The 27,560-nt window shown below is 42.9% G+C and overlaps 2 protein-coding genes across 15 annotated transcripts in view; one reads left to right on the top strand and one right to left on the bottom strand.

The window, feature by feature from the left end:
- The window catches only part of LOC139539173 (ubiquitin carboxyl-terminal hydrolase 9X), an 86,828-nt gene extending 66,197 nt beyond the window's left edge, over positions 1 to 20,631 (top strand). For 7 of the 12 annotated variants that reach the window (XM_071342043.1, XM_071342042.1, XM_071342041.1 and 4 more), the window contains 15 exons: positions 1,845 to 2,018; positions 2,716 to 2,857; positions 3,064 to 3,267; positions 3,558 to 4,128; positions 5,239 to 5,362; positions 5,626 to 5,860; positions 6,318 to 6,447; positions 6,591 to 6,776; positions 6,894 to 7,114; positions 9,435 to 9,523; positions 10,793 to 10,949; positions 15,307 to 15,519; positions 16,310 to 16,420; positions 18,663 to 18,767; positions 18,936 to 20,631. In XM_071342043.1, the coding sequence (XP_071198144.1) occupies positions 1,845 to 2,018; positions 2,716 to 2,857; positions 3,064 to 3,267; positions 3,558 to 4,128; positions 5,239 to 5,362; positions 5,626 to 5,860; positions 6,318 to 6,447; positions 6,591 to 6,776; positions 6,894 to 7,114; positions 9,435 to 9,523; positions 10,793 to 10,949; positions 15,307 to 15,519; positions 16,310 to 16,420; positions 18,663 to 18,767; positions 18,936 to 19,118 (2,845 nt within the window). In that variant the 3' untranslated portion in view covers positions 19,119 to 20,631. The remainder of the gene's footprint in view (positions 1 to 1,844; positions 2,019 to 2,715; positions 2,858 to 3,063; positions 3,268 to 3,557; positions 4,129 to 5,238; positions 5,363 to 5,625; positions 5,861 to 6,317; positions 6,448 to 6,590; positions 6,777 to 6,893; positions 7,115 to 9,434; positions 9,524 to 10,792; positions 10,950 to 15,306; positions 15,520 to 16,309; positions 16,421 to 18,662; positions 18,768 to 18,935) is intronic. The other 5 variants (XM_071342036.1, XM_071342046.1, XM_071342045.1 and 2 more) reach the window with 3 other exon arrangements.
- Positions 20,632 to 21,082: 451 nt separating this feature from the next.
- On the bottom strand, positions 21,083 to 23,743 carry LOC139539175 (large ribosomal subunit protein uL2-like). Of its 3 annotated transcripts, none has more exons than XM_071342048.1 (6): positions 23,646 to 23,743; positions 22,692 to 22,834; positions 22,413 to 22,554; positions 22,029 to 22,247; positions 21,452 to 21,567; positions 21,083 to 21,275 (listed from the first exon to the last, which is right to left on the bottom strand). In XM_071342048.1, exons 2-6 carry the CDS (start codon positions 22,827 to 22,829, stop codon positions 21,117 to 21,119), a joined length of 774 nt encoding a protein of 257 aa, XP_071198149.1. In that variant the 5' UTR covers positions 22,830 to 22,834; positions 23,646 to 23,743; the 3' UTR covers positions 21,083 to 21,116. The 3 variants fall into 3 exon arrangements, with proteins under 3 accessions (XP_071198149.1, XP_071198150.1, XP_071198151.1); XM_071342049.1 differs by having other exon boundaries at positions 23,144 to 23,663; XM_071342050.1 differs by having other exon boundaries at positions 23,536 to 23,646.
- Positions 23,744 to 27,560: the final 3,817 nt, after the last annotated feature.

Here is a 27,560-nt window from a genome sequence, read left to right as displayed (position 1 = left end):
CTTTCCCTCGATCCTGACTAGTCTCCCAGTCCCTGCCACTGAAAAACATACCCACAGCATGATGCTGCCTCACCATAGGGATGGTGCCAGGTTTCGTCCAGACGTTACACTTGGCATTCAGGCCCAAGACATTTTCGTTTCATCAGACCAGAGAATCTTGTTTTGCCTTTTGGCAAACTCCAAGCGGGCTGTCGTGCCTTTTACTGAGGTTTGGCTTCTGTCAGGCTACTCTACCAAAAAAGGCCTGATTGGTGGAGTGCTGCAGAGATGGTTGTCCTTCTGGAAGGTTCTCCCATCACCACAGAGGAACTCTGGAGCTCTGTCAGAGTGACCATCGGGTTCTTGGTCACCTTTGTGACCAAGGCCCTTCTCCCCCGATTGCTCAGTTTGGCCTGGCGGCCAGCTCTAGGAAGAGTCTTGGTGGTTCCAAACTTCTTACATTTAAGAATGATGGAGGCCACTGTGTACTTGCGGACCTTCAATGCTGCAGACATTTTTTGGTACCCTTCCCCAGATCTGTGCCTCAACAAAATCCTGTCTCTGAGCTCTATGAACAATTCCTTCGACCTCATGTCTTGGTTTTTGCTCTGACATGTACTGTCAACGGTGGGACCTTATATAGACAGGTGTATGCCTTTCCAAATCATGTTCGATCAATTGACTTTACCACAGGTTGAACGCCATTCAAGTTGTAGAAACATTTCAAGGATGATCAGTGGAAACAGGATGCAGCTGAGCTCAATTTTGAGTCTCACAGCAAAGGGTCTGAATACTTATGTAAATAAGGTACTTCTGTTTTTGTTTCTAATAAATGTGCAATAATGTCTAAAGGCCTGTTTTTGCTTTGCCATTATCGGGTATTGTGTGTAGATTGGTGAGGAAACACTTAATTTAATCAATTTTAAATAAGGCTGTACCTAACAAAATGTGGAAAAAGTCAAGGGGTCTGAATACTTTCCGAATGCACTGTGTGGGGCATACAGCAATCTAAGCTCTGTAGATTTTGCTGCGAAGAGAGAATCACAAGATCATTTGTTCTGGTATGGCCCCTATGTAGTTTGGTTACAGTTTCAGGAGTGTTTTTTAAAAAATCACAAAATTCACTTAAAATGTACCTTACAAATAGCAGAGTTGGGCGATTTGTAAAGCTATAGTCAGTCAATAATATAATACTTGTAGGAAAGGTTTTCATCTTTAATGAAAATCTGTGGTATACCATTATAAAGGTTAAACATTTATGTAAAACATCACAACACAATTGAAAAATATATGACACATGGAAACCAAATGGTTGTGGTCTACGGTGATAGGTGGGATGGGCTGAGGGATGCGATTGAAGAGCTCATGTTCAGTCATGTGTTATTGTTATGTGATTGCTGTATATAAAAGTACAATGTATGTCAAATATATATGTAAATTGTGATGTAGAATGTATGTATATGTAGCAAAAAAGTTGTCAAACTATGTGTCCTCCAAAGAGGGGGTGGTTGATGGGTTAATGTAAAAAAAAAAAAAAAAAAAAAAAAAAAAAAAAATTGAATGACATCGGTGTGCATCGTGTGATTTTTAACCAATTATGAGTAGGCATGTCATTAACAACACTTACCCTCATCTCTTTTTTACTACAGAAAATAGAAACACGCCATTTACACATGTTGGTGTTGGGGTGGTGCTGTGTAGATTGTGAATATGAAGTAGAATATTCATTTTTTTTATTCCCTTCAAATATTTTTAAATACTTGACCTACACTCGATTTAGATTGCCTCGTACAATGGAACCAGTGCTATAGTCCCAGAAGTGCTACTTCACCTTTCATCCCTTCTAACCTCATCCCCTCCTATAGGTTATGGGGTGAGCCGGTGAACCTGCGAGAGCAGCACGATGCCCTGGAGTTCTTCAACTCTCTAGTGGACAGTCTGGACGAGGCTCTGAAAGCCTTGGGTCACCCAGCCATGCTCAGTAAGGTGCTGGGTGGATCCTTTGCTGACCAGAAGATCTGCCAGGGGTGCCCACATAGGTAACTCACACACCGCCATAGGAACAGATCTAAGATCAGTGATTTCTTGGCAATTCATAACCTCAACCATTATGGGGGACAATGTGAAACTGACTTGAGATCTGGTCTAGGGGCAAAATGGACCAATGCTTATTGTTCACGCATCTCAGGGTAATTGATTTGAAGATGTGCATTTCTGCAGAGAGAGAGATTTGTTTGTAGTGGTTTTATATGAGGCTGCTTCAGTGTTTAGTCTCCCTAGATATCCAGGTTGCCTCTCACCATTTTCAAATGTTCTGTCTTGACATGTTCCAGCATAACATGTCTTTGTCACTACCTACGTCACATCCTTATCGGCTTCAATAAAATACAAAGTGGTATCGAGCAGGATGGAGATCAGAGGTTATGATTAAGGTATACATTTAACGCCCCCACAAACCACGCCTCCAATAATTTCCCAGTGTGCCTTGCCTTTTTCAATTGCATTATGGAGTTACCCCCCATGACTATATTTGTTAAGTGACAGAGACATTGTTGAAGTCTTTCATTTTCAGTCCTATGGCCTTCACCAAGTGAATATTTGCATGAAAATCCGTCACCAATTGGATGGAAACCTAGCTAGTGAAACCAGACCCTAGTCACTGCTGTTGCCTAGAGTCGGGTTTATGAGACTATACAGTGTTGGTTGAAATGAATGTGGATATTGTGTGTGCTACAGGTATGAGTGTGAGGAGTCATTCACCACTCTGAATGTAGACATCAGGAACCACCAGAACCTGTTGGACTCAATGGAGCAGTACGTCAAAGGAGACCTGCTGGAGGGTGCTAACGCATACCACTGTGAGAAGTGCAACAAGAAGGTAAGAATAACGTTTTTCTTATCAGATCTTACAATTGAAATGTACCAATAGCCCTTTTTCCTAACTAGCTACATTCCTATAGGCTTTCCAGGGTTGTAGCAATAGCCTGCTTGCCCAGTAGTTCTCCGGGAGGAGGGTTAGCTTAGGCCCCCTGACCAGAAGGCTAGTAGCAGTAACGTGTTGGTCGTCTACCCCCCACCCTCCAGGTGGACACAGTGAAGCGGCTGCTGATCAAGAAGCTTCCCCCAGTGCTAGCCATCCAGCTGAAGAGGTTTGACTACGACTGGGAGAGGGAGTGTGCCATCAAGTTCAACGACTACTTTGAGTTCCCCAGGGAGCTGGACATGGAGCCCTACACAGTAGCCGGGGTGGCCAAGCTGGAGGGGGACGACGTCAACCCAGAGAACCAGGTTAGGGATGGCATGAAGATGACACAGATTATTACATTGTGTGTAGAAATACGGAGTAAATGTATATTTTAATGATTTCATAATGTTGTAGTTGTCGTTCTAACATTTCAGATAGTTGAAATTAGAAATATTTTATGTCAATGAATTCAGATGGGATCACATTTAAAGGGACAATTCACTCCAAAAATCAGTGTCAGATATCTTCATACCTCACTTTGGAGTGAACTGTCCCTTTAAACGAACCAATTAAGTGGTTCACTTTAACATCAATTATTGTGTCCTGCCCTCAGGTGATCCAGCAGAACGAGCCCTCTGAACCAGAGCCCCCAGGCAGCTCCAAGTACCGCCTGGTTGGGGTGCTGGTCCACTCAGGCCAGGCCAGCGGCGGACACTACTACTCCTACATCACACAGAGGAACGTGGGTGGGGCAGACGGCGAGCGGAACCGCTGGTACAAGTTTGACGACGGCGACGTGACGGAGTGCAAGATGGACGACGAGGAGGAGATGAAGAACCAGTGCTTCGGAGGGGAGTACATGGGCGAGGTGTTTGACCACATGATGAAGAGGATGTCGTACCGGCGTCAGAAGCGCTGGTGGAACGCATACATCCTCTTCTACGAGCGGATGGACTCACTGGACAAGGACAGTGAGCTGGTCAAATACATTCAGGAGCTGACCATCTCGTCCTCGTCCAACAACAAGCCGTCGCACCAGGTCAAGATGCCCGGTGTAATCGAGTGCAGTGTGCGCAAGCAGAACGTGCAGTTCATGCACAATCGTATGCAGTACAGCCTGGAGTATTTCCAGTTTGTTAAGAAACTTCTGACCTGTAACAGTGTCTATTTAAACCCTCCGCCAGGTAAGTGGAACACACACACACACACACACACACAGGCTTCAGAATACCTCCTTTTGAGTTTTAGAGTTCTTCTCGGGGTGGGTGTTGCTGCTAGTCTGAGGTTTTGTTTGTCTTCTTTGTTCTCCCCTGTTATTTCCCCTGCTAATGTGTACAACCCAAGAAGTGAGATTGATATTACTGTGATTTGCCTTTTTAATTTGTGCACTGTGAATGGCCCAACCTCTCACCTTAGTACCATAACAAGGCTTTTTATCACTGTAATAGCGACATGACTTTTGCTTTAATAGGAGATACTTTCATTCCTTTCAATATTTAAAAAGATGAAAAAGACCCCCTCGTTTTAATATTACCACTGGTAGCACTGTATTGGAGATGTATTCAACTTCACCGCCCCCTTAGAGAGTTGTATGGAGAGGGAGAGTGTAGGATGGCAGAGCTGAACGTAACATTGGCTGACTGTAAACTGCAGCAGTTTCCTCTGCCTTCTGCATTATTAATGCAGCCAGCCAGGCCACAGTGTACTGCTGTCTGTCTGTCTGTCTGTTGCACGACAGGCACAGGGAAATGAACTGACTACTGCAGGGTTAGCCATCCGTGTAAAAGCACTTGGTTGGGATGAAATGCTTCAGATCAAGTATGTATGTATGTATGTATGTATGTATGTATGTATGTATGTATGTATGTATGTATGTATGTATGTATGTATGTGGGTGAAAGAAGAGGGGGAGGTTTGTTAGGATGTGTTTGTTTCTTTTTAGTGTCATGTGTGCAAACGGACAACTGTTCTCGTCAATGTCCCCAATTTCAGCCTCTCATTTAAAGTAAGCAGCAAATTAGGTCATATGCTATTTGAACAGTGATGAGATTCTCGGATTCGGCTCCAGTGACTGACTCACACATTAACTTTGAAATTGAAATATCTCGCTCTGTGAAGCTCAGGAATAGTCTCTTGCTGAATATTATTCAATACCAACTTAATCCTTCACTAATTTGCATTTAGAGAAGAAACATTAATTTTCTTTCCTTTTTTCATTGAAATGTTCCATTAGGAACTTTAATGTTAATTTGTGACTGAAGTCTGAAGCGATGTTTGTTGTTTGGTTGAATCAGGACAAGACCATCTACTGCCTGAGGCGGAGGAGATGGCTATGATTAGTGTTCAGCTGGCTGCTAAGTTCCTCTTCAGCACTGGGTTCCACACCAAGAAAGTAGTGAGGGGGCCTGCCAGTGACTGGTGAGTACTGTCTGTCTCACCTTTCAACTTTGACCTGTGTTCAGGAGTGAAGGATCTTTGTTTTATTATTCTATGTTTTGTTATTCCTTTCTATCCCTGTCTCATCAGTCTCCCCTTTCTCCTCCTCGCTATTTATCTCCACTCTCCCTTGCATCATTCTCTCCCCTTCGGAAACTATCACTGCTTCCTCCATCCATTGACACATCCCTCTCTTCTCTCCCCTTTCTCTAATCACATGTGTGTATCTCTCTCTCCATCCCCAGGTATGATGCGCTTTGCGTCCTGCTGAGACACAGTAAGAATGTACGCTACTGGTTTGCACACAACTTCCTGTTTGCCTACGCCAACCGCTTCTCTGAGTACCTGCTGGAGTGCCCCAGTGCCGAGGTCCGGGGCGCGTTCGCCAAACTTATCGTCTTCATTGCACACTTCTCCCTGCAAGACGGACCCTGCCCCTCCCCCACCGCCTCTCCTGTCGGAGCCTCCACCCAACCACAGGTGAATGGGCTGGTTCTCCTATTCCTAAAACACAAACTATCAGGATGGTGTTCAGTAGGCATGAAACGGGAGAAACGTTTTGAAACAGAGCAGGTTCTACCTGGAATTGTCCAATAAGAACTCTTGTTTTCGGCTTCTGTTATCAAATGTTACCCCCCGTTTCATGCATACTGAGCATTACCCCATACAAAGCAACTTTTCTCTGTTCTTGTGGAATATGTTTTAACTTCCCCTCTCACTCTCTTTCTCTCTCTCTCTCTCTTTCTCTCTCTCTCTCTCTCTCTCTCTCTTTCTCTCTCTCTCTCTCTCTCTCTCTCTCTCTCTCTCTCTCTCTCTCTCTCTCTCTCTCTCTCTCTCTCTCTCTCTCTCTCTCTCTCTCTCTCTCTCTCTCTCTCTCTCTCTCTCTCTCTCTCTCTCTCTCTCTCTCTCTCTCTCTCTCTCTCTCTCTCTCTCTCAGGCATGTGATAACCTGAGTCTCAGTGACCACCTGTTGAGGACTGTGTTGAACCTGCTCAGGAGAGAGGTGTCAGAGCACGGCCGACACCTGCAGCAGTACTTCAACCTCTTCGTTATGTATGCCAACCTGGGTAAGGAAGACACACACACAGTACTGCCATACACACCTGCTCTCTCAACCCTTTGAGGAAGAGTATGGCTCACTGGCTATTCATTTCTCTTCTTGCCTCGCTCTCCTTCTCTTCCTTATACCCTCCCTCCCACCCTTCTCCAGGGCTGGCAGAGAAGACCCAGTTGTTGAAGCTGAGTGTCCCAGCTACCTTCATGCTGGTGGCTCTAGACGAGGGGCCTGGCCCTCCCATAAAGTACCAGTATGCTGAACTAGGCAAACTGTACACCGTAGTCTCCCAACTGGTGCGCTGCTGTGACGTGGCCGCGCGCATGCAGTCCTCCATCAATGGTGAGTTCACTCAGGGGTGAGGGGTCGTGACCTATGGTCAACGGACAAAGACGAGCCAGTAACACCTGGGTCATATTCATTGTCCTTCTCTCTCTCCCTCTTTCTCTCTACATCCAGGTAACCCCCCTCTCCCTAACCCGTACGGTGATGCCAACCAGACCACCCCGGTGATGCCTGTGCAGCAGCTGGTGGGAGAGATCCTGTTCGTAAGGACCAGCTACGTGAAAAAGATCATTGAGGACTGCAGCAACTCAGAGGAGACGGTCAAGCTGCTGCGCTTCAGCTGCTGGGAAAACCCCCAGTTCTCCTCCACTGTACTATCAGAGCTGCTCTGGCAGGTAAGTGTTCAAACTGGTGAAAACACAGATGGACACACTTGTTTTTCTGTCCTCATGGGGACCTACAATTTATTTCCATTCTAAATCCTATTTTCCCTATACTTAACACCTAACCCTAAACCTCTTAGCTTACAATAGCCTTTGTCCTCGTGGGGATGTGTGAAGTCCCCACAAGGGATACTTTTCCTTGTTTTCCTATCCTTGTGGGGACTTTAGGGGATTTCAGGTCCCCATGAGGATAGAAGAGCAAGACCACACACACACACCCACACAAACTAGACAGGTTATACAGATATAAATATATATTTATTTAGGGGGTAGGTCAGCTTTAATATTGCAGATAGATTGTGGCTTCTATCACTGTAATTGTCTGCATCATTTCCAATCCCCCATATCTTTTTTTTGTAAATATATACTCTACCGTTCAAAAGTTTGGGGTCACTTAGAAATGTCCTTGTTTTTGAAAGAAAATCACATTTTTTGTCCATTTAAAATAACAAATTTATCAGAAATACAGTGTAGACATTGTTAATGTTGTAAATTACTATTGTAGCTGGAAATGTCAGATTTGGGGAAAAAAATTCAAAATGATGGAAAATCTACATAGGCGTACAGAGGCCCATTTATCAGCAACCATCACTACTGTGTTCCAATGGCACATTGTGTTAACTGATCCAAGTTTATCATTTTAAAAGGCTAATTAAGCGTAAGGAAAACCCTTTTGCAATTATGTTAGCACAGCTGAAAACTGTTCTGATTAAAGAAGAAATAAAACTGGCCTTGAGTATCTGGAGCATCAGTATTTGTGGGTTCGTTTACAGGCTCAAAATGGCTAGAAACAAAGGACTTTCTTCTGAAACTCGTCAGTCTATTCTTGTTCAGAGAAATGAAGGCTATTCCATGCGAGAAATTGCCAAGAAACTGAAGATCTCGTACAACGCTGTGTACTACTCCCTTCACAGAACAGCGCAAACTGGCCCTAACCAGAATAGAAAGAGGAGTGGGAGGCCCCGGGCAAGAGGACAAGTATATTAGAATGTCTAGTTTGAGAAACAGACACCTCAAGTCCTCAACTGGCAGCTTCATTAAATAGTACCCACAAAACACCAGTCTTAACGTCAACAGTGAAGAGGCGACTCCGGGATGCTGGCCCTCTAGGCAGAGTTGCAAAGAAAAAGCCATATCTCAGACTGGCCAATAAAAATAAAAGATTAAGATGGGCAAAAGAACACAGATACTGGACAGAGTTTTTACTCCTGTTGACAATTTAATACTTTCTGAGAAGTAACCATTATTTACTATTTTACACCTGGGGTTACTATACATAACGTTAACTCATTGTATAAGAGATTCTCCCAAATTAAAATAGTCCAGGCATTTATATATAAATTCCAGTCGTACTTTGTCAAAGGCCTTTTCAAAGTCGGCTATGAATACCAGGCCTGGTTTCCCAGATTTTTCAATACCTTTTTTAATTCTATGCGCCATGCATTTTGCATAGATTTTGGCATCACAACACTGAAGTGTAAGGGGTCTCCAGTTTTTTTTAGGTGGACTGGATCTTCATATTTACCATCTGGGTCCTGTTTCAGTAATAGTGGTTAAAACATGTTAATAACGGACCTTTTGAGTAAATCGAAAAATATTTAATTCACCTCAACTGGTATGCAATCCAGCCCTGGAGTTTTTCCAGACATGAAGGCTTTAATTGCATCTAGATGTTCCTCATCTATAATTAGGCCTTCACATGAGTCTTTCTGTATAGCTGTTCATTTTACACTATTAATAGAAAAAATCCTTACAATTAACTTCAGTTAGTGGAGTTGGAGGAGACTGAAAACATATGTTTAAAGTACTGTGCCTCTTCTTTCAAAATATTGTTTGCTGAATCATGCGTAACAAGTTTCTGAAAATTATTTTTGTTAGCATTTCTATGTTGAAGATAAAAAAAATATATAAAAAAAATGTGCATTTTCCCCCATATTCCATCCAGTCCTCAATTTAATTTTGTTTTCTAACTTATTCCGTGCCTCTGTTAGCAATAAAAACGATCTATCTGTCCTGTTCCTTTTTAAGATGAACTCTTTTCACCTAAGTTTGTTTTAAAGGTGAGTATTGAAATGCATGGCCTCTAAAGTCACATTTAGAAGTGTCCCATACAATAAGGAGGTGGGATACTATTGCATCTCAGAAGCCCCAAGTCTCCTCCTCCTTACAATCAATTTCTCCAACTGGTCTTTATGTCTTCATATTGGACATATTTCCGTTAATAAGATGTGTGCTAGATCTTATTGATAGTGTGTGTTTTGTTATCCCCCAGGTGGCGTACTCGTACACCTACGAGCTGAGGCCTTACCTGGACCTGCTGCTGCAGATCCTGCTCATTGAGGACTCCTGGCAGACTCACAGGTAGGTCAGACCCGGGGGACAGCATCATATCTTTGCTCCTCACTTTGATCTGGAAAGGGTCACTCAGTGGACTCAGGATTTTTGTCCCAACCTAGTGTGAACTAGGGCTGTCAAAGTTGATCATGTGTTAATAACGCGTTAACATGTGACATGTTAATTGGCGTAAAAAAAAATGTGCGCCGTTAATCACGTCTCCATTTCTTCACTAAACGGAACCTTTTAAGTTGCATGTGTTTCCACACGGAACACATCTACAATCAATGGTTGCGCCTTTACATAGCTGAAGACCGTGTGGCTCTAGCCAAAATCATGTAAAAGTTATGCCCAATATTACCGGAGCTATGTTTTTTCTTTCTGCTGCGGACTTGTGTGCCTATCGCAGGCTTTTTTAACCTACTCGCAGGACAAAAATGTTTTGGTTTGATAACATTGTTTAGCTATCTAGTCATGTTACCTAGCTAGGTAGCTAGCTACCAACCTGATAACTTGACCACTGTCTAGGCTATGCACAAATTTGGATGTCACAGGAAGAACTGAAAAGGAATAGGCTACTCAAAGAGATGCTTCAATGGTAGGCTGCATATGCAAGAGTGGGGTGTGTGTGAGAGTCGGAGTGAGGGTGTGGGAGTGAGAGTGTAGGCCTATGTGTGTAAAGTTATCTGAACAGTACAGATGGTTACAGGGCTTTCATAACATTGTTGGACAAGTTTAAAATCTCTTTGTTTTTTGTATCCATAGAGCCAGTTATTTTTTCCTATAGTTACACTCATTTAGAATGCCTGAAGCTTTAACAGTACTTAAAGGTGTGTGTGTGTGTGTCTGATAAGAGGGAGTCGGCCTACTTAAACATTGGGAGCATTGTATGTTAGTGACTTTTTTTGGTGTTTATGTTAAAAATGCTATTAACACATAATTTTGTGTTTCCATCCATTACAATCAAAGCATAGTTTGCCTGTAATTCAATGCACTGCTTTTAAAATAGAATAGATCTTTATCTAGGGCCAAATTTGAGCAAATTCCAAATTCGTGATTAACTAATACCATTACCTCGATTTTAAATTATTTTAATTGTTTGACAGCTCTAATGTCAACACATCTGATTCAACTCATCAGACTGCTTAGTGCTGGGCTGGGACAAAAAATGTCACGCCCTGTGGCCCTCTAGGAATGGCTGGTTTCCCTGGTTGGATTTTCGTCTCTGGTTGATTTTCTGTTGTGCCAACATCATCATCCCTGTTCTGTTTTTTCTCTCCCTGCTTGGTTGTGTAGGATCCACAACGTGCTGAAGGGTATACCAGATGACAGGGATGGCCTATTTGATACCATCCAGCGCTCCAAGAACCACTACCAGAAACGGGCCTACCAGTGTATCAAGTGCATGGTAGCCCTCTTCAGCAACTGCTCTGTGGCCTACCAGATACTACAGGTATAAGAGACACAACTACACTATGCTACCATCTGAATTAGGGATGGGCATGAGTAATCTAGTACTCGAACCGACTTCAAAGCTCCATCTTTAACCAAAGACCTAATTGTTTTCAAACACAAACTATTTTGTGGAATGTGCATTGTGGCTGCCCGAATTGGCAAATTAAATTTTGTCTTGAAGACAACATTAATTTGCTTTGACTCTAGTGTTCCATTTGTGCATTTGCCGGGCATAACAAAAAAGAAACCAAGCCAAGCATTGCACAATTTTTCTCCCTAAAGTCCCTTTCCCCTCAGTGTGTCATTCACTCAATTGCGTTCCGACTGCTCCCTACACACACACACACACACACACACACACACACACACACATGCTGAGTGCACACCCAAGCTCCTGTTAGGCTTACAGAAATAAATGCCTTTAAAAACATATCTAACTGATGGGATACACAAGCTACATTCCTTGCCAAATGACTACAGCTTTATCACAAATTCAAAATGGACTGGTTGATTGAAGTTGGAAAATGTGTTCCAATAACATGCAGCAGTTTTGGAATAATTGCGTCCCGTCTATTTTCCGCTTAGGCTACTTTGCGAACTGCTAGTATATAATTGGTTAGCCTAGGCTATAACCCCCCCTAAACATAGACAGGTTCCACACTGAAAATATGCAAAAACATTAGTTTATTAAGACAAAGAGCATATTTTCATCAGAATCATTAAGCATAGGCCTACTCACCAAACCGATGTCGCGGCCGTAATTGAACACCATGCAGTGTTCAATGTGGAATTGTTCATCCATTTTCGAAAATTCCAAAGAACGGGCAGAATGTACTAAGTTGAACGTCTGTATATGTAACCCTGAAGAAGAAAAAAAAAGACTCGCCAAATTGAGCCCCTTTTCAAATGATCACTGTTTGAGAATAACAGTTACAGATGCGAGATGTGTATCACTTTGCACTGGCAACTTTTTTCATTTGGAAAAATATTCTGTTATATTACATGTTTTTTTGTTTTAATATAGTGCATTCAGAAGTAATTTATACCCCATGACTTATTCCACATTTTGTTACAGCCTGAATAAAAAAAAATAAAAAAATGACATTCTCACCCATCTATACACAATACTGCATAATGACACTGAAAACATGTTTTTAGAAATGTTTTCAAATGTATTGATAGTGAAATACAGAAATATCTAATTTACATAAGTATTCACACCCCTGAGTCAATACCGTGGCAGCAATTATAGCCATGAGTCATTCTGGGTAAATCTCTAAAACCTTTCCACACCTGGATTGTGCAACATTTGTCTTATTATTATTATTATTATTATTATTATAAAATTCTTCAAGCTCTGTCAAATTGGTTGTTGACCATTTTCAGGCCATGCCATAGATTAAGTCAAAGCTGTAACTTGGCCACTCAGGAACATTTACTGTCTTCTTGGTAAGCAACTCCAGTGTAGATTTGCTCTCGTGTTTTAGGTTATTGTCCTGCTGAAAGTTGAATTCATCTCCCAGTGTCTGGTGGAAAGTAGACTGAAGGAGGTTTTCCTCTAGGATTTTGCCTGTGCTTAGCTCCATTCCATTTCTTTTTTTATTCTGAAAAACTCCCCAGTCCTTAACGATTACAAGCATACCCATAACATGATGCAGCCACTGCTATGCTTGAAAATATGGAGAGTGGTACTCAGTAATATCTTATTGGATTTGTCCCAAACATAACACTTTGTAAGGACAAAAAGTTACATTTTTTGCAGTATTGCTTTAGTGCCTTGTTGTAAACAGGATGCATGTTTTGGAATATTTTTGTTCTGCACAGGGTTCCTTCTTTTCACTCTGTCAATGAGATTACTGTTGTGGGGTAACTACAATGGTGTTGATCCATCCTCAGTTTTCTAATTTCACAGTAATTAAACTCTAACTGTTTTAAAGTCCCCATTGGCCTTATGGTGAAATCCATGAGCAGTTTCCTTCCTCTACAACCACTGAGTTGGGAAGGATGCCTGTATCTTTGTAGTGACTGGGTGTATTAATACACCATCCAAAGTGTAGTTAATAACTTTACCATGCTCAAAGGCATATTCAGTGGCTGCTTTTTATTTTTTACCCATCTACCAATAGGTGCTCTTCTTTGTAAGGCATTGGAAAACCTCTTGTCTTTGTGGTTGAGTATGTGTTTGAAATTCACTGCTCGACTGAGGGACCTTACAGATCACTGAATGAATGGGGTACAAAAATGAGGTAGTCATTAAAAAATAATGTTAAACCCTATTATTGCACACAGTGAGTCCATGCAACTTATTGTGACTTGTTAAGCAAATTTGTACTCTTGAACATATTTAGATTTGCCATAGCAAAGGGGTTGAATACTTAATAAGTAAACATTTTGATACACTATACTTGCTTGTTTTGTCTCACAAACTCAAATTAGGCTAACTATTCTAATTTTAACAACCAGGAAATGGCGGAGCGAATTCTCCATAGTGTATCTTTAAATGGCACTTGCTTATTTATTGACTGAATATTCACTGAGTGTACAAAACATTAGGAACACCTTCCTAATATTGAGTTGCACCCTCTTTCGCCCTCAGAACAGCCTCAATTTGTCAGGACATGGACTACAAGGTGTCGAGCATTCCATAGGGATGTTGGCCCACGTTGACTCCAATGTTTCCCACAGTTGTCAAGTTTGCTGGATGTCCTTTGGGTGGAACATTATTAATACACACAGGAAACTGTTGAGCGTGAAAAACCCAGCAGCGGTGCAGTTCTTGACACACTGAAACCGGTGCGCCTGGCAACTACTACCATATCCCGTTCAAAAGCACATAAATATTTTGTCTTGTCCATTCACCCTCTGAATGGCACACATACACAATCCACGTCTCAATTGTCTCAAGGTTTAAAATTGTCTCCTCCCCCCATCTACATTCATTATTGAAGTGGTTTTAAGAGGTGGGCTCATGGCTTTCCCCTGGACAGTCCATGTCATGGAAAGAGCCGGTGTTTCTAATGTTTTGTACACTGTGTATATATGGGGTAATTGAGCAATTACGATTTATCTGTAATGGTTAGACAAATTAGGCATTGTTGGCATAGGCCTATAGATAAATGTGATTATTAAAATTATATTTTTTTATTGCGGGACTTGTATTCTAAAAATACAGGCCTTGTGTTCTATACTAAACAAAAATATGAAAGCAACATGTGAAGTGTTGGTCGCATGTTTCATGAGCTGAAGTAAAAGATCCCAGAAATGTTCCATACACACAAAAAGCTTATTTCTCACAAATTTCTTTACATCCTTGTTAGTGAGCATTTCTCCTTTGCCAAGATATACCAACCCTGTCAGGTGGATGGATTGTCAAGAAGCTGATTAAACAGCATGATCAATACACAGGTGCACCTTGTGCTGGGGGACAATAAAAGGCCACTCTAAAATGTGCAGTTTTGTCACACAACACAATGCCACAGATATCTCAAGTTTTGAGGGAGGGTGCAATTGGCATGTTTGCTACAGGAATGTCCACCAGAGCTGTTGCCAGAGAAATTAATGTATATTTCTCTACCATAAGCCGCCTCCAACGTCATTTTAGAGAATTTGACAGTACTTCCAACCGGCCTCAGAACCTCAGACCACGTGTAACCACGCCAGCCCTGGACCTCCACATCTGGCTTCTTCACCTACTGGATCGTCTGAGACCAGCCACCCGGACAGCTGATGAATTTAAAAATAAATAAATGTATCCTTTATTTAACTAGGCAAGTCATTTAAGAACAAATTCTTATTTACAATGACAGCCTATCTGGCCAAACCCGGACGACGCTGGGCCAATTGTGCGCCGCCCTATGGGACTCCCAATCACAGCAGGATGTGATGCAGCCTGGATTCGAACCAGGGACTGCAGTGACGCCTCTTGCACTGAGATGCAGTGCCTTAGACCTCAGTGCCACTCGGGAGCCCAGAAACGGAGGAATATTTCTGTCTGTAATAAAGCCCTTTGTGGGGAAATCTCCTTTTGTTTGGCTGGACCTGGCTCCCCAGTGGCTGGGCCAGGCTCCCCAGTGGGGTGGGCCTGTGCCCACCAAGACCCACCCATGGCTGCGCCCCTGCCCATAGATTAGGGCTTAATTAATTTATTGAATGTCAAATGCCCATCCCTAATCTGATTCTAGGAGTCAATTTATGAAGCCGAATTAAGCCAGAGAGAAAATTCTGTAAATAACCCTTCATTGATAATTTTTTTTATTTAAAAAAATGAAATCATATTTTCAGGATTCAGAATTGCAATGGAAGGAAAAAGGTAATTGATACCTCTTAGTAATAGTATGTGTTTCTCTGTCCTGCAGAGTAACGGGGATCTGAAGCGTAAGTGGACGTGGGCAGTGGAGTGGCTAGGTGACGAGCTGGAAAGGAGGCCCTACACAGGGAACCCTCAGTACACCTACAACAACTGGTCTCCCCCAGTCCAGAGCAACGAGACCTCCAACGGATACTTCCTGGAGCGCTCGCACTCCGCACGCATGACCCTGGCCAAGGCCTGTGAACTCTGCCCTGAGGAGGTAAGACTCACACCAAATAATGCACACACACAACACAAAGGTAATACAGTAGTATCTAACATGGATGCATGGCCGAAATGGTAGTAGTTGAAGTAGAGAAAGGTCAGTATTGGAAAGTCCCTCCAAAAAAGTGGTGTCTTTTTGAAGGATGCATCATTCTGACCTTGTTGGTTTTGACCTACAGAGTTAAAATGATGTAATGTGGAGACGCAGAGCTTGCCTGTTGTAATAATAGTGTTAATGAATTTGTAAAACAGCAGTGTTGATTATGTGGGACCTCAATATGCAGCAATACATAAACTATACTATTTTCTTTGTCATGTGCTGTATGGTTAACATGTTGACGCTAACCATCTGTTTTTTCACTCTTCTCTGTCTCAAGTATTTTCAAGTGTTACTGGAACTGAATGTTTTTAAAGCTCTAGTTGAGAGTTCCAAGTTAGCGCAAAGGTTATTTTGGATTAGTAAACTGTTATCTGCTGAAAAATGATTTCTTAAGTATTTTTGTAATCTTTTATTTCCAGTTTATACGCCCATAGTATATTGTAAGCTAACATTATTACAATACTTTTTTCTGTCATTTCACTTATTTGTGTTACAAAGTTGTATTTGCTGAAGCTCGGTGTACATTATGTTCAGCCTAATTGATCCTTATCATAAATAGCGATATGATAGAAATGATATGCTACTTTAAAACTTTTTTTAAAAACGAAGAAATCCACCCGAAAGCATCGTTTATTGACACTTGTATATATTATGCAATGATATCAATTATGCCATTTCAAACTAGTGTCACTTAACGAAGCACGGTGAGGCGGTGTCTGAAGAAGACGCTGCCATGCGGAAATCGTCCTCGCCACAGCAGCTTTTGCCAGGGGAAGGGACAGGACAGCAGCACACTGTAAGCCCTCATATATAACCACCCCAGCCACAGGCACCCTTCTCCTCCTCCACTCTGACTTCTCTCTAGATGTTCCATACAGTGCGATGTTACTGCTGTCCACTAGCACAGTGACATGAGGAGAGTAGCCTGGGCAGTAACAACACATACACAGTCTGGAGTATAGGAGCAGGACAATAACAGATGGCAGTGACGAGATGTCTGCTCGGCTGTTTGCGTGCTGCTCCCAAAAGTGATTTTGAAAGTTAGTGATGGTGAAAATGATTCAACCAAAAAAATCCTTTCTGAGTATCCAGTAACTGACAATGCAGCCAACTCCAGGTTCGTAGGCAGAGACTGGAGATAAATGTATCCTAGTAGAGAATTAATAGAGCCAAACTCCAACAGGTCAATTCTAATGTTGAACCATCACCAACTATGAGCAGCAAACAGAGAGCAAACGTTTCTTCTTTCCAGTCCGGTAGCAGTGTCCCATTGGTTACCTAAAGCAGCACTGACTTCCTGGCTTTCCTTAAGTTTTATTGGTTCTCCATCTCAACGTAACACTGTTTATCCAATCGAAACCGTTTGTTCCTCCTCCCCAAAGCAAACTCAACCTGCGGTGTGACCGGCCATATGACACAACTGATCGAAAACTCTTAGCCTTGGCTATAGTGGATGAGGTGCTAGCCTAGTGTTGATGACATGTGTAGTGTACTTACTGTGTGTTCAAGTGATGTTGTTTTTGTGTTGAGACTAGGTCTACATAGGGGCAACCTGTGGTTTGTGCGTCAGCCATGTAATAGCATGTGTTAATATATTGCTAATCAACAGGACTCATTGAACAGTTCACGTCTTAATGTTGATTGTATTTTTTTTTTTATATATATACATTTTTTAAACCCCTTTTTCTCCTCAATTTCGTGGTATCCAATTGGTAGTTAGTCTTGTCTCATCGATGCAACTCCCGTACGGACTTGGGAGAGGCGAAGGTCGAGAGCCATGCGTCCTCTGAAACTCAACGCCCTCTTAACCCGGAAGACAGCCGCACCAACGTGTCGGAGGAAACACCGTACACCCATGAACCATGTCAGCGTGCACTGTGCCCGGCCCGCCACAGGAGTCGCTAGTGCGCGATGGGACAAGGACATCCCTGCCGGCCAACCCCTCCCCTAACCCGGAACAACACTGGGCCAATTGTGCGCTGCCCCATGGGTCTCCCAGGCGTGGCTGGCTACGACAGAGCCTGGACTCTAACCCAGAATCTCTAGTGGCACAGCTAGCATTGCAGAGCCTTAGACCACTGTGCCACTCGGGAGGCCCATGTTGATTGTTTTTATCGGAAACTTTGCCTTGCATACAGTTAGAATTGTAACCCATAATACATTTGGACAGATGGAATCACTAGTTTAGAAAAAGCATGTCTTTGGACCACAAGTTTAATTGACGATAGGCAGCACCTACTTTACCCACAGGTTATTGTAGGATTACAATAGGGGTCTGTAGTAGTATTGAGTGCATGTTTTCAGGCACATTTCCAGTACAATAAGTTTGTTATATCATCAACCCTAATCTACCCCACTTAGACTAACACACAAGCTGTTCTCTATCCCTGATTTGTCTGGTCACATGTTGTAATGTGTTCAGCTGGATGTTGTAGTGTGTCAGTCTGTCTTTTATAAGCAGACCGAATCAAGATAGACACAGGGCCAGTTGATCCAAGCACAAAGATGCTAGTCTAAAGATAACACTGGCCTAACCGCCACAGAACTATCATTGATCGAACAAACTTTAAACAGTGTGTTTAAATCCTTCAGTTTTTCTCAGATCCAGTGCATTTGCATCTAGTATTAGACCCAGCAAATTAGCCCATATCAACATTATAAGAACAGCTCTGGCCCCAGTCCCATTGGTGTTATATGGAAACATGAGCTCATTAAGCATGTCTCCCACCACACTGGAGAAGCTCGCTAGCGGAGAATAACACCCACTCACATAACAAAGTCTCTTTTCTATTTATACCTCTGTCCGTTGATATTATTACATCCAAGGCTGTCACACTCTCCTACACAGCGTGTGCCTCGCTTTCATCTCATTCAGTTAAAATAGGCTAAAGTAGGACAACGTTCCCATCCAGTGCAAAGGCATATTAAGAGACTCTTTGGTCTGCTATTGGGTCCATAGACTTGAGCTGTGTGTGAATGTTGGTGTTAGGTAGAAAAATGCATTGGGAATAAAACTATTCTTTGACTTCATTTCCCAGGAGCCCGATGACCAGGAAGCCCCTGAAGATCAGGACACCTCCCCTCCAGATGACATCTCCCTCTACCCTCATTCGTCTCCAGGGACTACGACACAGTTTCATCAGGTACACACCCACACTATATTGTAGAAGCAGCATGATATTTAGACTTTTAAGGATCCATGTAAACAGAGACTTCTCAACAATTGAAGAACCTATGGCAGACATTTTGTATCAAGTTCCACCGCACATCAGTAGTTTAACAAAAAAACGGATTGTTTTCTCATTCCCCAGCAGAACAACCACCCCCACGGGCAGCCGTACACAGGCCCAGCTGCCCAGCACATGAACAACCCCCAGCGCCCCGGCCCTTCCTCTGCCCCAGGCCCTGCGCCCGGCACAGGCCCACAAGCACAAGACAACTGGGAGAGCACTGAGGAGGTCCCCTCCGTGGCCCCTGCTCCGCCTAAGGAGTAACACCGGCCCTCCCCTCTGCTGTGCCTCTATCGTCCTGCTCTCTTTCCTCTCGTCGACCGACCTCCTGATCGGGACACTCTCTCTCTGGGGCCTCAAGGGCACGGCAGGGCAGGCTTCACAGCTCCTCCCCAGGCTCCTGTGAGTCTCTCCCCCTCCAGCCTGCTCCTGTGCTGCCTGTCTGGGGGGGGGTGCTCTCCCCTGGGTTCTTATGCCCTGCAGACTGGGGCCTGGCTGCTGTCGACAGCAGTGGGGTAGTGTTGTAATAAACATAATGACCCAGGCCTGACGATGCTGATGCGCTTGTCTACATGACGGAAAGGTGTACATAATATGTTCATGTTTTGACTGTTCAAAAAATTAATCCCCCGCAATAGCATAACTTTGTCAGGTTTGCTGTTGGGAGATAAAAAAATAAAACGCTTAAGAGAACTCTTTGTTTTATCACCCATGCACAGCAGTGCGATTTGGTCTGACATCAGTTACTGGTCATTCACCTTTAGGAGGACACATAACCTCTTGACCCATGCCAAATCAACTCACGTGCTGGGGTTTTAGTGTGAGACATGGAATGGTTGGGTGAACTTTTACTGTGTTTTGGTTGATGTGAAAAAGTGATGCAAAATTGTTCTGGAACTCTCATTGCCTTTTATTTTTGTTCTGGTAATTTAATCCAATCGGAAGCTATAGATAATATGCTGTAACATTTAGCATGGCTTCTCACCAGAATAGCGTAGCGCAAGGGAAAATGTCATCATACCAACTGACGTCCTTAATCCTAGAGGACACTTCCTTTAGGCTTTATTAATGCTCATCTACCCCTTGTTGAACCAATGTAAGAATAAGTGGCTTTTCAATTGCTAAAATCCTCCAACTTCACATTCGGCAATCAGTTTAGTTTATCTATAGGAATTGAGAAAATTAAAAACATATGCAACAGATTTGCTCTGCCGGCTACCTGATGTGTACTAGACGGTGTGGTTTGCTTCTGTCTCTTTATGGTAGAGCCTAGTCTTAGACGACCGCTACCATTCTTTCATGGAGCTCACCGGGCGGCAGCATCGGAGACCTCTCCCTCCAGGGAGAATGGGAACACAGTAGGGTTAGAAGATATCGGCTGGTTAGTCATGTTGCAACTTGAGCTAAACGTAAACATCAGTAAATACTGTATTTAATTGGTAAGTTTAACACGTGTATTTTTGGGGATTTGTCAAATACCAAATACTCCTGCAAATGAAAATATTCTGCACACCGTATTATATTTAAATATTTTGCTCTTATTTTATAGAATTTATTTTGTTGTATTTCACACAAAAAAATATTTGATTTGAGGAACATTTGTCCGTGTTATTTTTAATGGAGATATTGACTGAACAGAGTTCTGCGCCCAGTTTGCCGACTTTTGTTTTGGCCATGGTGTGACGTTGAATTCTGGAGCTAGTCGCGATGTGAACTTTCAGAGGTTTTGTGCACAGAAATATAAAATAAAAAAGCATTGCCCGTAGCAGATAAAGAACATGGAATCTTGACTGTCTTTTGTATATATGCAAATACTTGATGCACATTGAAAAATTACTTTCTGGGTGCTCAGTACATGCCTAAAACTAAATGGCCAATACCTATAGGCAGCTTGAGGACATGCAGGATCTTTCATGCTTATAAAATGCAGCGTACTAGATCGGACCTTGTGATACCACAATCGAGGTCTACATGAGTACGCTCCCCTTATTTTAACCATGTCTAACTGCACTAGTCTTAATTCATTGTTGGGAAAAACAATTTGCAAAATGTGTGCTTTGGATAAATGCCATTAAGCAGACGAATTATGGTGATCCGACCCCATCAACCGCACTCAAATCTACTACACTTCTATAAAATGTAACCCTCACTGCTAGATGAGTGCTGCGAAATGTCCTCGTTTCCAACTCCATGGTTACAAACACTGACGCTACAAAAGGAGTCATTGGTCAGCTTCCTTGGAACATTTTATTGTAAAGGGAGTTAGTTCTCCTTCTCCGTGACTGTCTTTGTTCCACGCAGTCTGCCTGTACGACGGGCCGCAATGAGACCGACCTTGCGACCAGCGGGTGCATCCCTCCTGATAGTTGAGGGTTTTCCAATATGCTGGTGGTTACCACCACCGAAGGGATGTTCAACAGGCTAGAAAGAGGGAAGAAACATGTCAGCAAAGGGCCATTTACAAACATCAGGTGCAGAGAAGATAATTATTTTTCCAGAGATTGAGGTAGAACATAAGATTCTTAAACATAGTGATGGATGAAAATACCTGAACCTACCCAAAAAATAAATATGCAGAAGATAAAATGTCCACTTACGTTCATGGCCACACCACGGACACGTGGCCAGGAGTTCCTCTTGGCCTTGTACTTGTGGTAGGCACGACCGGCCTTCAGGATGGGCTTGTCAATACGTCCACCTCCGGCAACCACACCTGATGCCCAGAAGAGAGAACCATTAAGCAGTTGGACAGGATTCCTACCCAGCCAATATGCTCAGAAAGCAACCATGTCACCTGCGATGACCTGTATTCTGAACAACAAATCAGAATTGTAGCCGCTTAAGTTTCTGGTCTCTAGCTTAACCATCTGCCTACAAACATCGCAAACAAACGACTAGTCATAAAATCGATCCAAAATACTGCATACAGTGCAGCTGGAAATCAGAGCAGATTCCTTACATTTCAAGGATCCAAGAGAAGGTAGTCAACTTGACATTGGACCCAGTTTATGAGAAACGATCTACAGAAGGTACATCAAAACGACTTCCAAAGCATCACTGGCAAAGATCAAAATGTAGGTCATACATCCACCTCTCCCCATTAAATCAGGAAACATCTTCTGAAAGCATCAGCTAACATTCACATAGCAAACATGTCATATCCTGTGTTCTTACCAACGACAGCTCTGTTAGCAGAAGCAATGACCTTCTTGGAGCCAGAAGGAAGCTTAACTCTGGACTTCTTGGTCTCTGGGTTGTGGGAGATGACTGTGGCGTAGTTCCCAGACGCCCTGGCCAGCTTGCCCCTGTCGCCAGGTTTCTCCTCCAGGCAGCAGATGATGGTTCCCTCAGGCATGGTGCCCACGGGCAGAACATTACCAATGTTCAGCTGAGCTGAGAAGGGAACATTTATTAAGGTACCAGGTATTCACATTGTATTTGGAGATTAGATCCTAAAAGAGATGACAACTGCCATCTAACCAGCATAGCATAAAATGTGTTAGACACCGGGTTGTTAACCCGTAGGCTGCCAAGTGTGTGTCAATCTCCATTCCTTACCTTTCTTGCCACAGTAGATGAACTGTCCGGTGTGGATGCCCTCAGCAGCAATGAACAGCTCAGTCCTCTTCTTGAACCGGTAGGGGTCACGGAAAGCCACCTTGGCCAGGGGAGCACCACGGCCAGGGTCGTGGATAATGTCCTGAGAGAGACAAAGGTCAGGTCCAAAGCAGATGGTGTTACACAAAATAAACTACCTAAAAATGCACGGCAAACGCAACTTTGGACCTTGTAGAAAACGTATATTTTAACAGCAAAAGCTATTGTGAGAGCGCTTACCTTTACGATTCCCTTGATGTAACCATGACGTTCTGCGAAGTCAATGTGTCTGAGTTTAGCGGCACCTTTTCTGTGCTTCACGTGGGCTTTGAACACGGAGCCGGCACCTTTTCTCTGTCCCCTGATAACACGTCCCATCGTGACTGGAAACAAAAAAGTAGAGTATTCTGTTAGAGCCAGGATCAAAGTAGAGATTTCTACAGTTCAAGAGATATACTAGCAATAGCCTACATGATAGCAAGTTATGCCACATTCATGAATGTGTAACGTTATGTAGGTACACATTTGTTCTACAAATACCTGCCACTTGCCGCAGTTAGCTACTGAAGAAATGTACAGTATATACCTAGCTAGTTAACCAACTAACTCTGAAATCAAGTAGTGATCCTGTTCTGCAAGAAAGGTGAATTGATAACTGAACATTTTATATAATAAATGGCCAATATACTTGCATGTAGTTGTACGGTTACTAGCCAGCCAACATGCGGATTTTCCTAGTATGCTAACACTAGTTAGCTACCTATAAAACTTCAGACGCCAACTCACTCACTACGCTATACAAGTTCATCCAACTAGAAACCATGAAAATAAACGTTGGGTAAAAGCGATTATGTGAACTATTCTACAGCAACTGCACGGCGGCTCTACGGTCGTGGATAAATACAGAACGTCTGAACAAATCACCGAACCAGAAAATCGAGCTACCAGCGGCTAAAGACCAACTACTGTAAAGTACACCAAAACGATAGGCCATGTCACTGCACACCCATAGACACACACCACTCATCCAAGAATTAAAACGAAATAATCACATTTTGTCTCTTAAATAATAAAACGACTATACTTAGCAGTGTTTATTATATATGTTCTAGTGACATTTTCGAGAGGATGATAGGATTTTAAACAAGATTTAACTCGGATTATGTGAAGAGAATAAAATCGCCATTCCCCTACCTAAACCCCGATGACGGAAAGAGGAAGAGTCCGACGATTTCTTCCGGTGAAGTATACGGTGGGGCTGATGGGAACAGTAGGCACGTGTTTTGTTTTTTTGCTGCTGTGAATTAGATTGCCCAGCAGATGGCAGCAGATCATTAGCAGACATATATTTGTGTTTGATAAAGCTTCCATTGCTGGGCAATCTAATTCACAGAGCAGGACGCATCCAGGGATGTCTCATCACGTAACTTCACGATTTAATTCCTTTTCACCTCCGTAATTATACTCATTTTCAAGTTTAAATGTCATGTACAAAAGTACAGTGAAATGCCTTACTTGCAAGCACTAAACCCAACAATATCGTAATCAATATCAATGTAGTACTAAAAAGAACATAAAGTAGAACAAAGAGTGATATTCCACTCCTCAGAAAATATGAATATCTACACACATACCGGTACACAATTTCCCAATTTTTTGCCCTTTTTGAACTTTTTTTTAAACACTGAGTTCACTGCCAGGTCAAATAAGGTTGTTGACATTCCCAAAAAGAGGTAGGCTAAATGCCTGGTCTGGAGGATTGACCTGTGAGACAGACAAGGTTTGCTTTCTCCTGCTCAGATGTTGCTGATGCATGCCAAATCTTACAATGCCTGGATAGGTATTTTACGCATCAGCTAACCACATCATATGGTATAGCAATCTGGTGCGCAACTGCACAGTCAATGACATGGGATGCAATCATTGGTTGATGCATGCAACGACTGATTAAGGGAACACGGCCAATGATTTCTTCTTCCCAACTCCTGCTGCTTCCTCCCTGTCTGTGGCTTGCTATTATGAAAATCTTCCACAGCCAAGCTCTGCCACACAGCCTATTACCTCTGATTAACCTGATCCCCTCAACACAGGGCCTGACTAACGCATTTGGGGCCCGGGGCACCGGCCTCTTTTGTTGTCTGGAAATCAGCTAACTTCAACTTTAACTTCAACTTCAACTTTAACTTCTAAAATGTGCAGTTTTATAACACTATTCTAGACATTTTCTACACAATTTTAAAACAAATGTACTGCTATTCTATAAATTTTGCCATGAGGCTCAGAGAAAATGTTTTAAAGCTAAATTTCCTGCAATCAACACATTTTTCTATCATATGGTATCTGGGGCTAACCTCGTCCGTTTGGTGATCCGGCCCTGCCTCAACATATGCTCCAGCTGGTCTCCTCAACCCCCTGCCAACTGACTGACTTGGATTGTGGCCTACTTGGGCTGGCTCACTGGCAGAGATGTGTCTCAGTACTGTGAAATGGCTTCCTTGATCCTTTTCTTATCTTCTTTCCTTATATCACTGAGCTAGAAGATAGAAGGGAGGAAGGAAGAGGTGAAGAGAGATAGAAAGGGAGTAGCAGAGCAAGAGAGGGGTCTGAAGAAGGCATTAGGCCATGTAAGAAAATAGCCTCTTGTTGTGTTTCGTCCTCTCCTTATCTGTACTGACCTGGCAGGGTAAGGGGGAAATCAAATCAAATTGCATTTGTCACATGCGGCGAATACAACAGGTGTAGACCTTACAGTGAAATGCTTACTTACAAGCCCTTAACCAACAATGCAGTTTTAAGAAAAATACCAAATAAAGAAAATAAATAAAAGTAATAAATAATTTAAGAGCAGCAGTAAAATAACAATAGCGAGGCTATATACAGGGGGTACCGGTACAGAGTCAATGTGCGGGGGCACCGGTTAGTCGAGGTAATTGAGGTAATATATACATGTGAGTAGAGTTATTAAAGTGATTTATGTATAGATAATAACAGAGAGGAGCAGCAGTGTAAAAGGGGGGCAGTGCAAATAGTCTGGGTATCCATTTGATTAGATGTTCAGTAGTCTTATGGGTTGCAGGTAGAAGCTGTTTAGAAGCCTCTTGAACCGAGACATGGCGGTCCGGTACCGCTTGCCGTGCGGTAGCAGAGAGAACAGTCTATTTTTATTTTATTTGGTGTGGTCCCGTGTGGCTCAGTTGGTAGAGCATGGCGTTTGCAACGCCAGGGTTGTGGGTTCATTCCACACGGGGGGACCAGGATGAATATGTATGATCTTTCCAATTTGTAAGTCTGTTAAATGTATTTATTTTTTAACCAGGTAGGCCAGTTGAGAACAAGTTCTCATTTACAACTGCGACCTGGCCAAGATAAAGCAAAGCAGTGCGACACAAACAACAACACAGAGTTACACATGGAATTAACAAACGTACAGTCAATAACACAATAGAAAAAATCTATATACAGTGTGTGCAAATGAGGTAAGATTAGGGAGGTAAGGCAATAAATAGGCCATAGTGGCGAAGTAATGACAATGTAGCAATTAAACACTGGAGTGATAGATGTGCAGAAGATGAATGTGCAAGTAGAGATACTGGGGTGCAAAGGAGCAAAAAAAAAATATATAACAATATGGGATGAGGTAGTTGGATGGGCTATGTACAGGTGCAATGATCTGTCAGCTGCTCTGACAGCTGATGCTTAAAGTTAGTGAGGGAGACATTAGTCTCCAGCTTCAGTGATTTTTGCAATTCGTTCCAGTCATTGGCAGCAGAGAACTGGAAGGAAAGGCAGCCAAATGAGGAATTGGCTTTGGGGGTGACCAGTGAAATATACCTGCTGGAGCGCGTGCTACTGGTGGGTGCTGCTATGGTGACCAGTGAGCTGAGATAAGGCGGGGCTTTACCTAGCAAAGACTTATAGATGACCTGGAGCCAGTGGGTTTGGCGACGAATATGAAGCGAGGGCCAGCAAACGAGAGCATACAGGTCGCAGTGGTAAGTAGTATATGGGGCTTTGGTGACAAAACGGATGGCACTGTGATAGACTGCATCCAATTTGCTGAGTAGAGTGTTGGAGGCTATTTTGTAAATGACATCGCCGAAGTCAAGGATCGGTAGTATAGTCAGTTTTACGAGGGTATGTTTGTGGTGATTTCGGCAGGTTACCTTAGTGGTCTCGGGCACAGGGACTATGGTGGTCTGCTTGAAACATGTTGGTATTACAGACTGAGACAGGGAAAGGTTGAAAGTGTCAGTGAAGACACTTGCCAGTTGGTCAGTGCATGCTCGGAGTACACGTCCTGAATGTTGACCTGGGCTCCCAAGTGGCGCAGCGGTCTAAGGCACTGCATCTCAGTGCAAAAGGCATCACTATAATACCTGGTTCACATCCAGGCTGTATCACATCCAGCTGTGATTGGGAGTCCCATAGGGCTGCGCACAATTAGGCCAGCGTTGTCCGGGTTTGGCCGGAGTAGGCCTTCATTGTAAATAAGAATGTGTTCTTAAACTGACTTGCCTAGTTAAATAAAGAAATAAAATAAAGGTCTTAGTGATCACACAGTTGTCCGGAACAGCTGATGCTCTCATGCATGTTTCAGTGTTACTTGCCTCGAAGCAAGCATAAAAGTAATTTGGCTCATCTGGTAGGCTCCAGCTCTCGGCTGTGCTTCCCTTTGTTGTCTGTAACAGTTTGCAAGCCCTGCCACATTTGAGGAGCGTCGGAGTCGGTGTAGTACGATTCGATCTTAGTCCTGTATTGACGCTTTACCTTGTGGAACCTACTTGGTATGGTATGCTTAACCTGTCCAACACTTACAGGTCAGTGTTGAATTGCAGATGATTGATACAAGGAGAAGAGGCCATTTCAGACAATTAAGCAATACCCAAAGTGCCGCGGCTTACTTTCCTTCACCTTTTCTTATGTCCTATCATAATAGATGTTTACTACGATTTAATATGTTTGCTATTGGCAATATTATTTACTTTACTATCATACGCACTTCACCTGAGCAAAAAGAAGGCAGATTAATATTTCCGCGCGGAAATTTACAAAATTTGGAACATCGCGATGTCTGTTCTAAAATAGTGTTATCTCGCGGTACCTGTGCGC

Source organism: Salvelinus alpinus, chromosome 14 (genome assembly GCF_045679555.1).
Source record: "Salvelinus alpinus chromosome 14, SLU_Salpinus.1, whole genome shotgun sequence".
Taxonomy (NCBI): Eukaryota; Metazoa; Chordata; class Actinopteri; order Salmoniformes; family Salmonidae; genus Salvelinus; species Salvelinus alpinus.
This window is presented reverse-complemented; position numbering and strand designations above follow the sequence as displayed.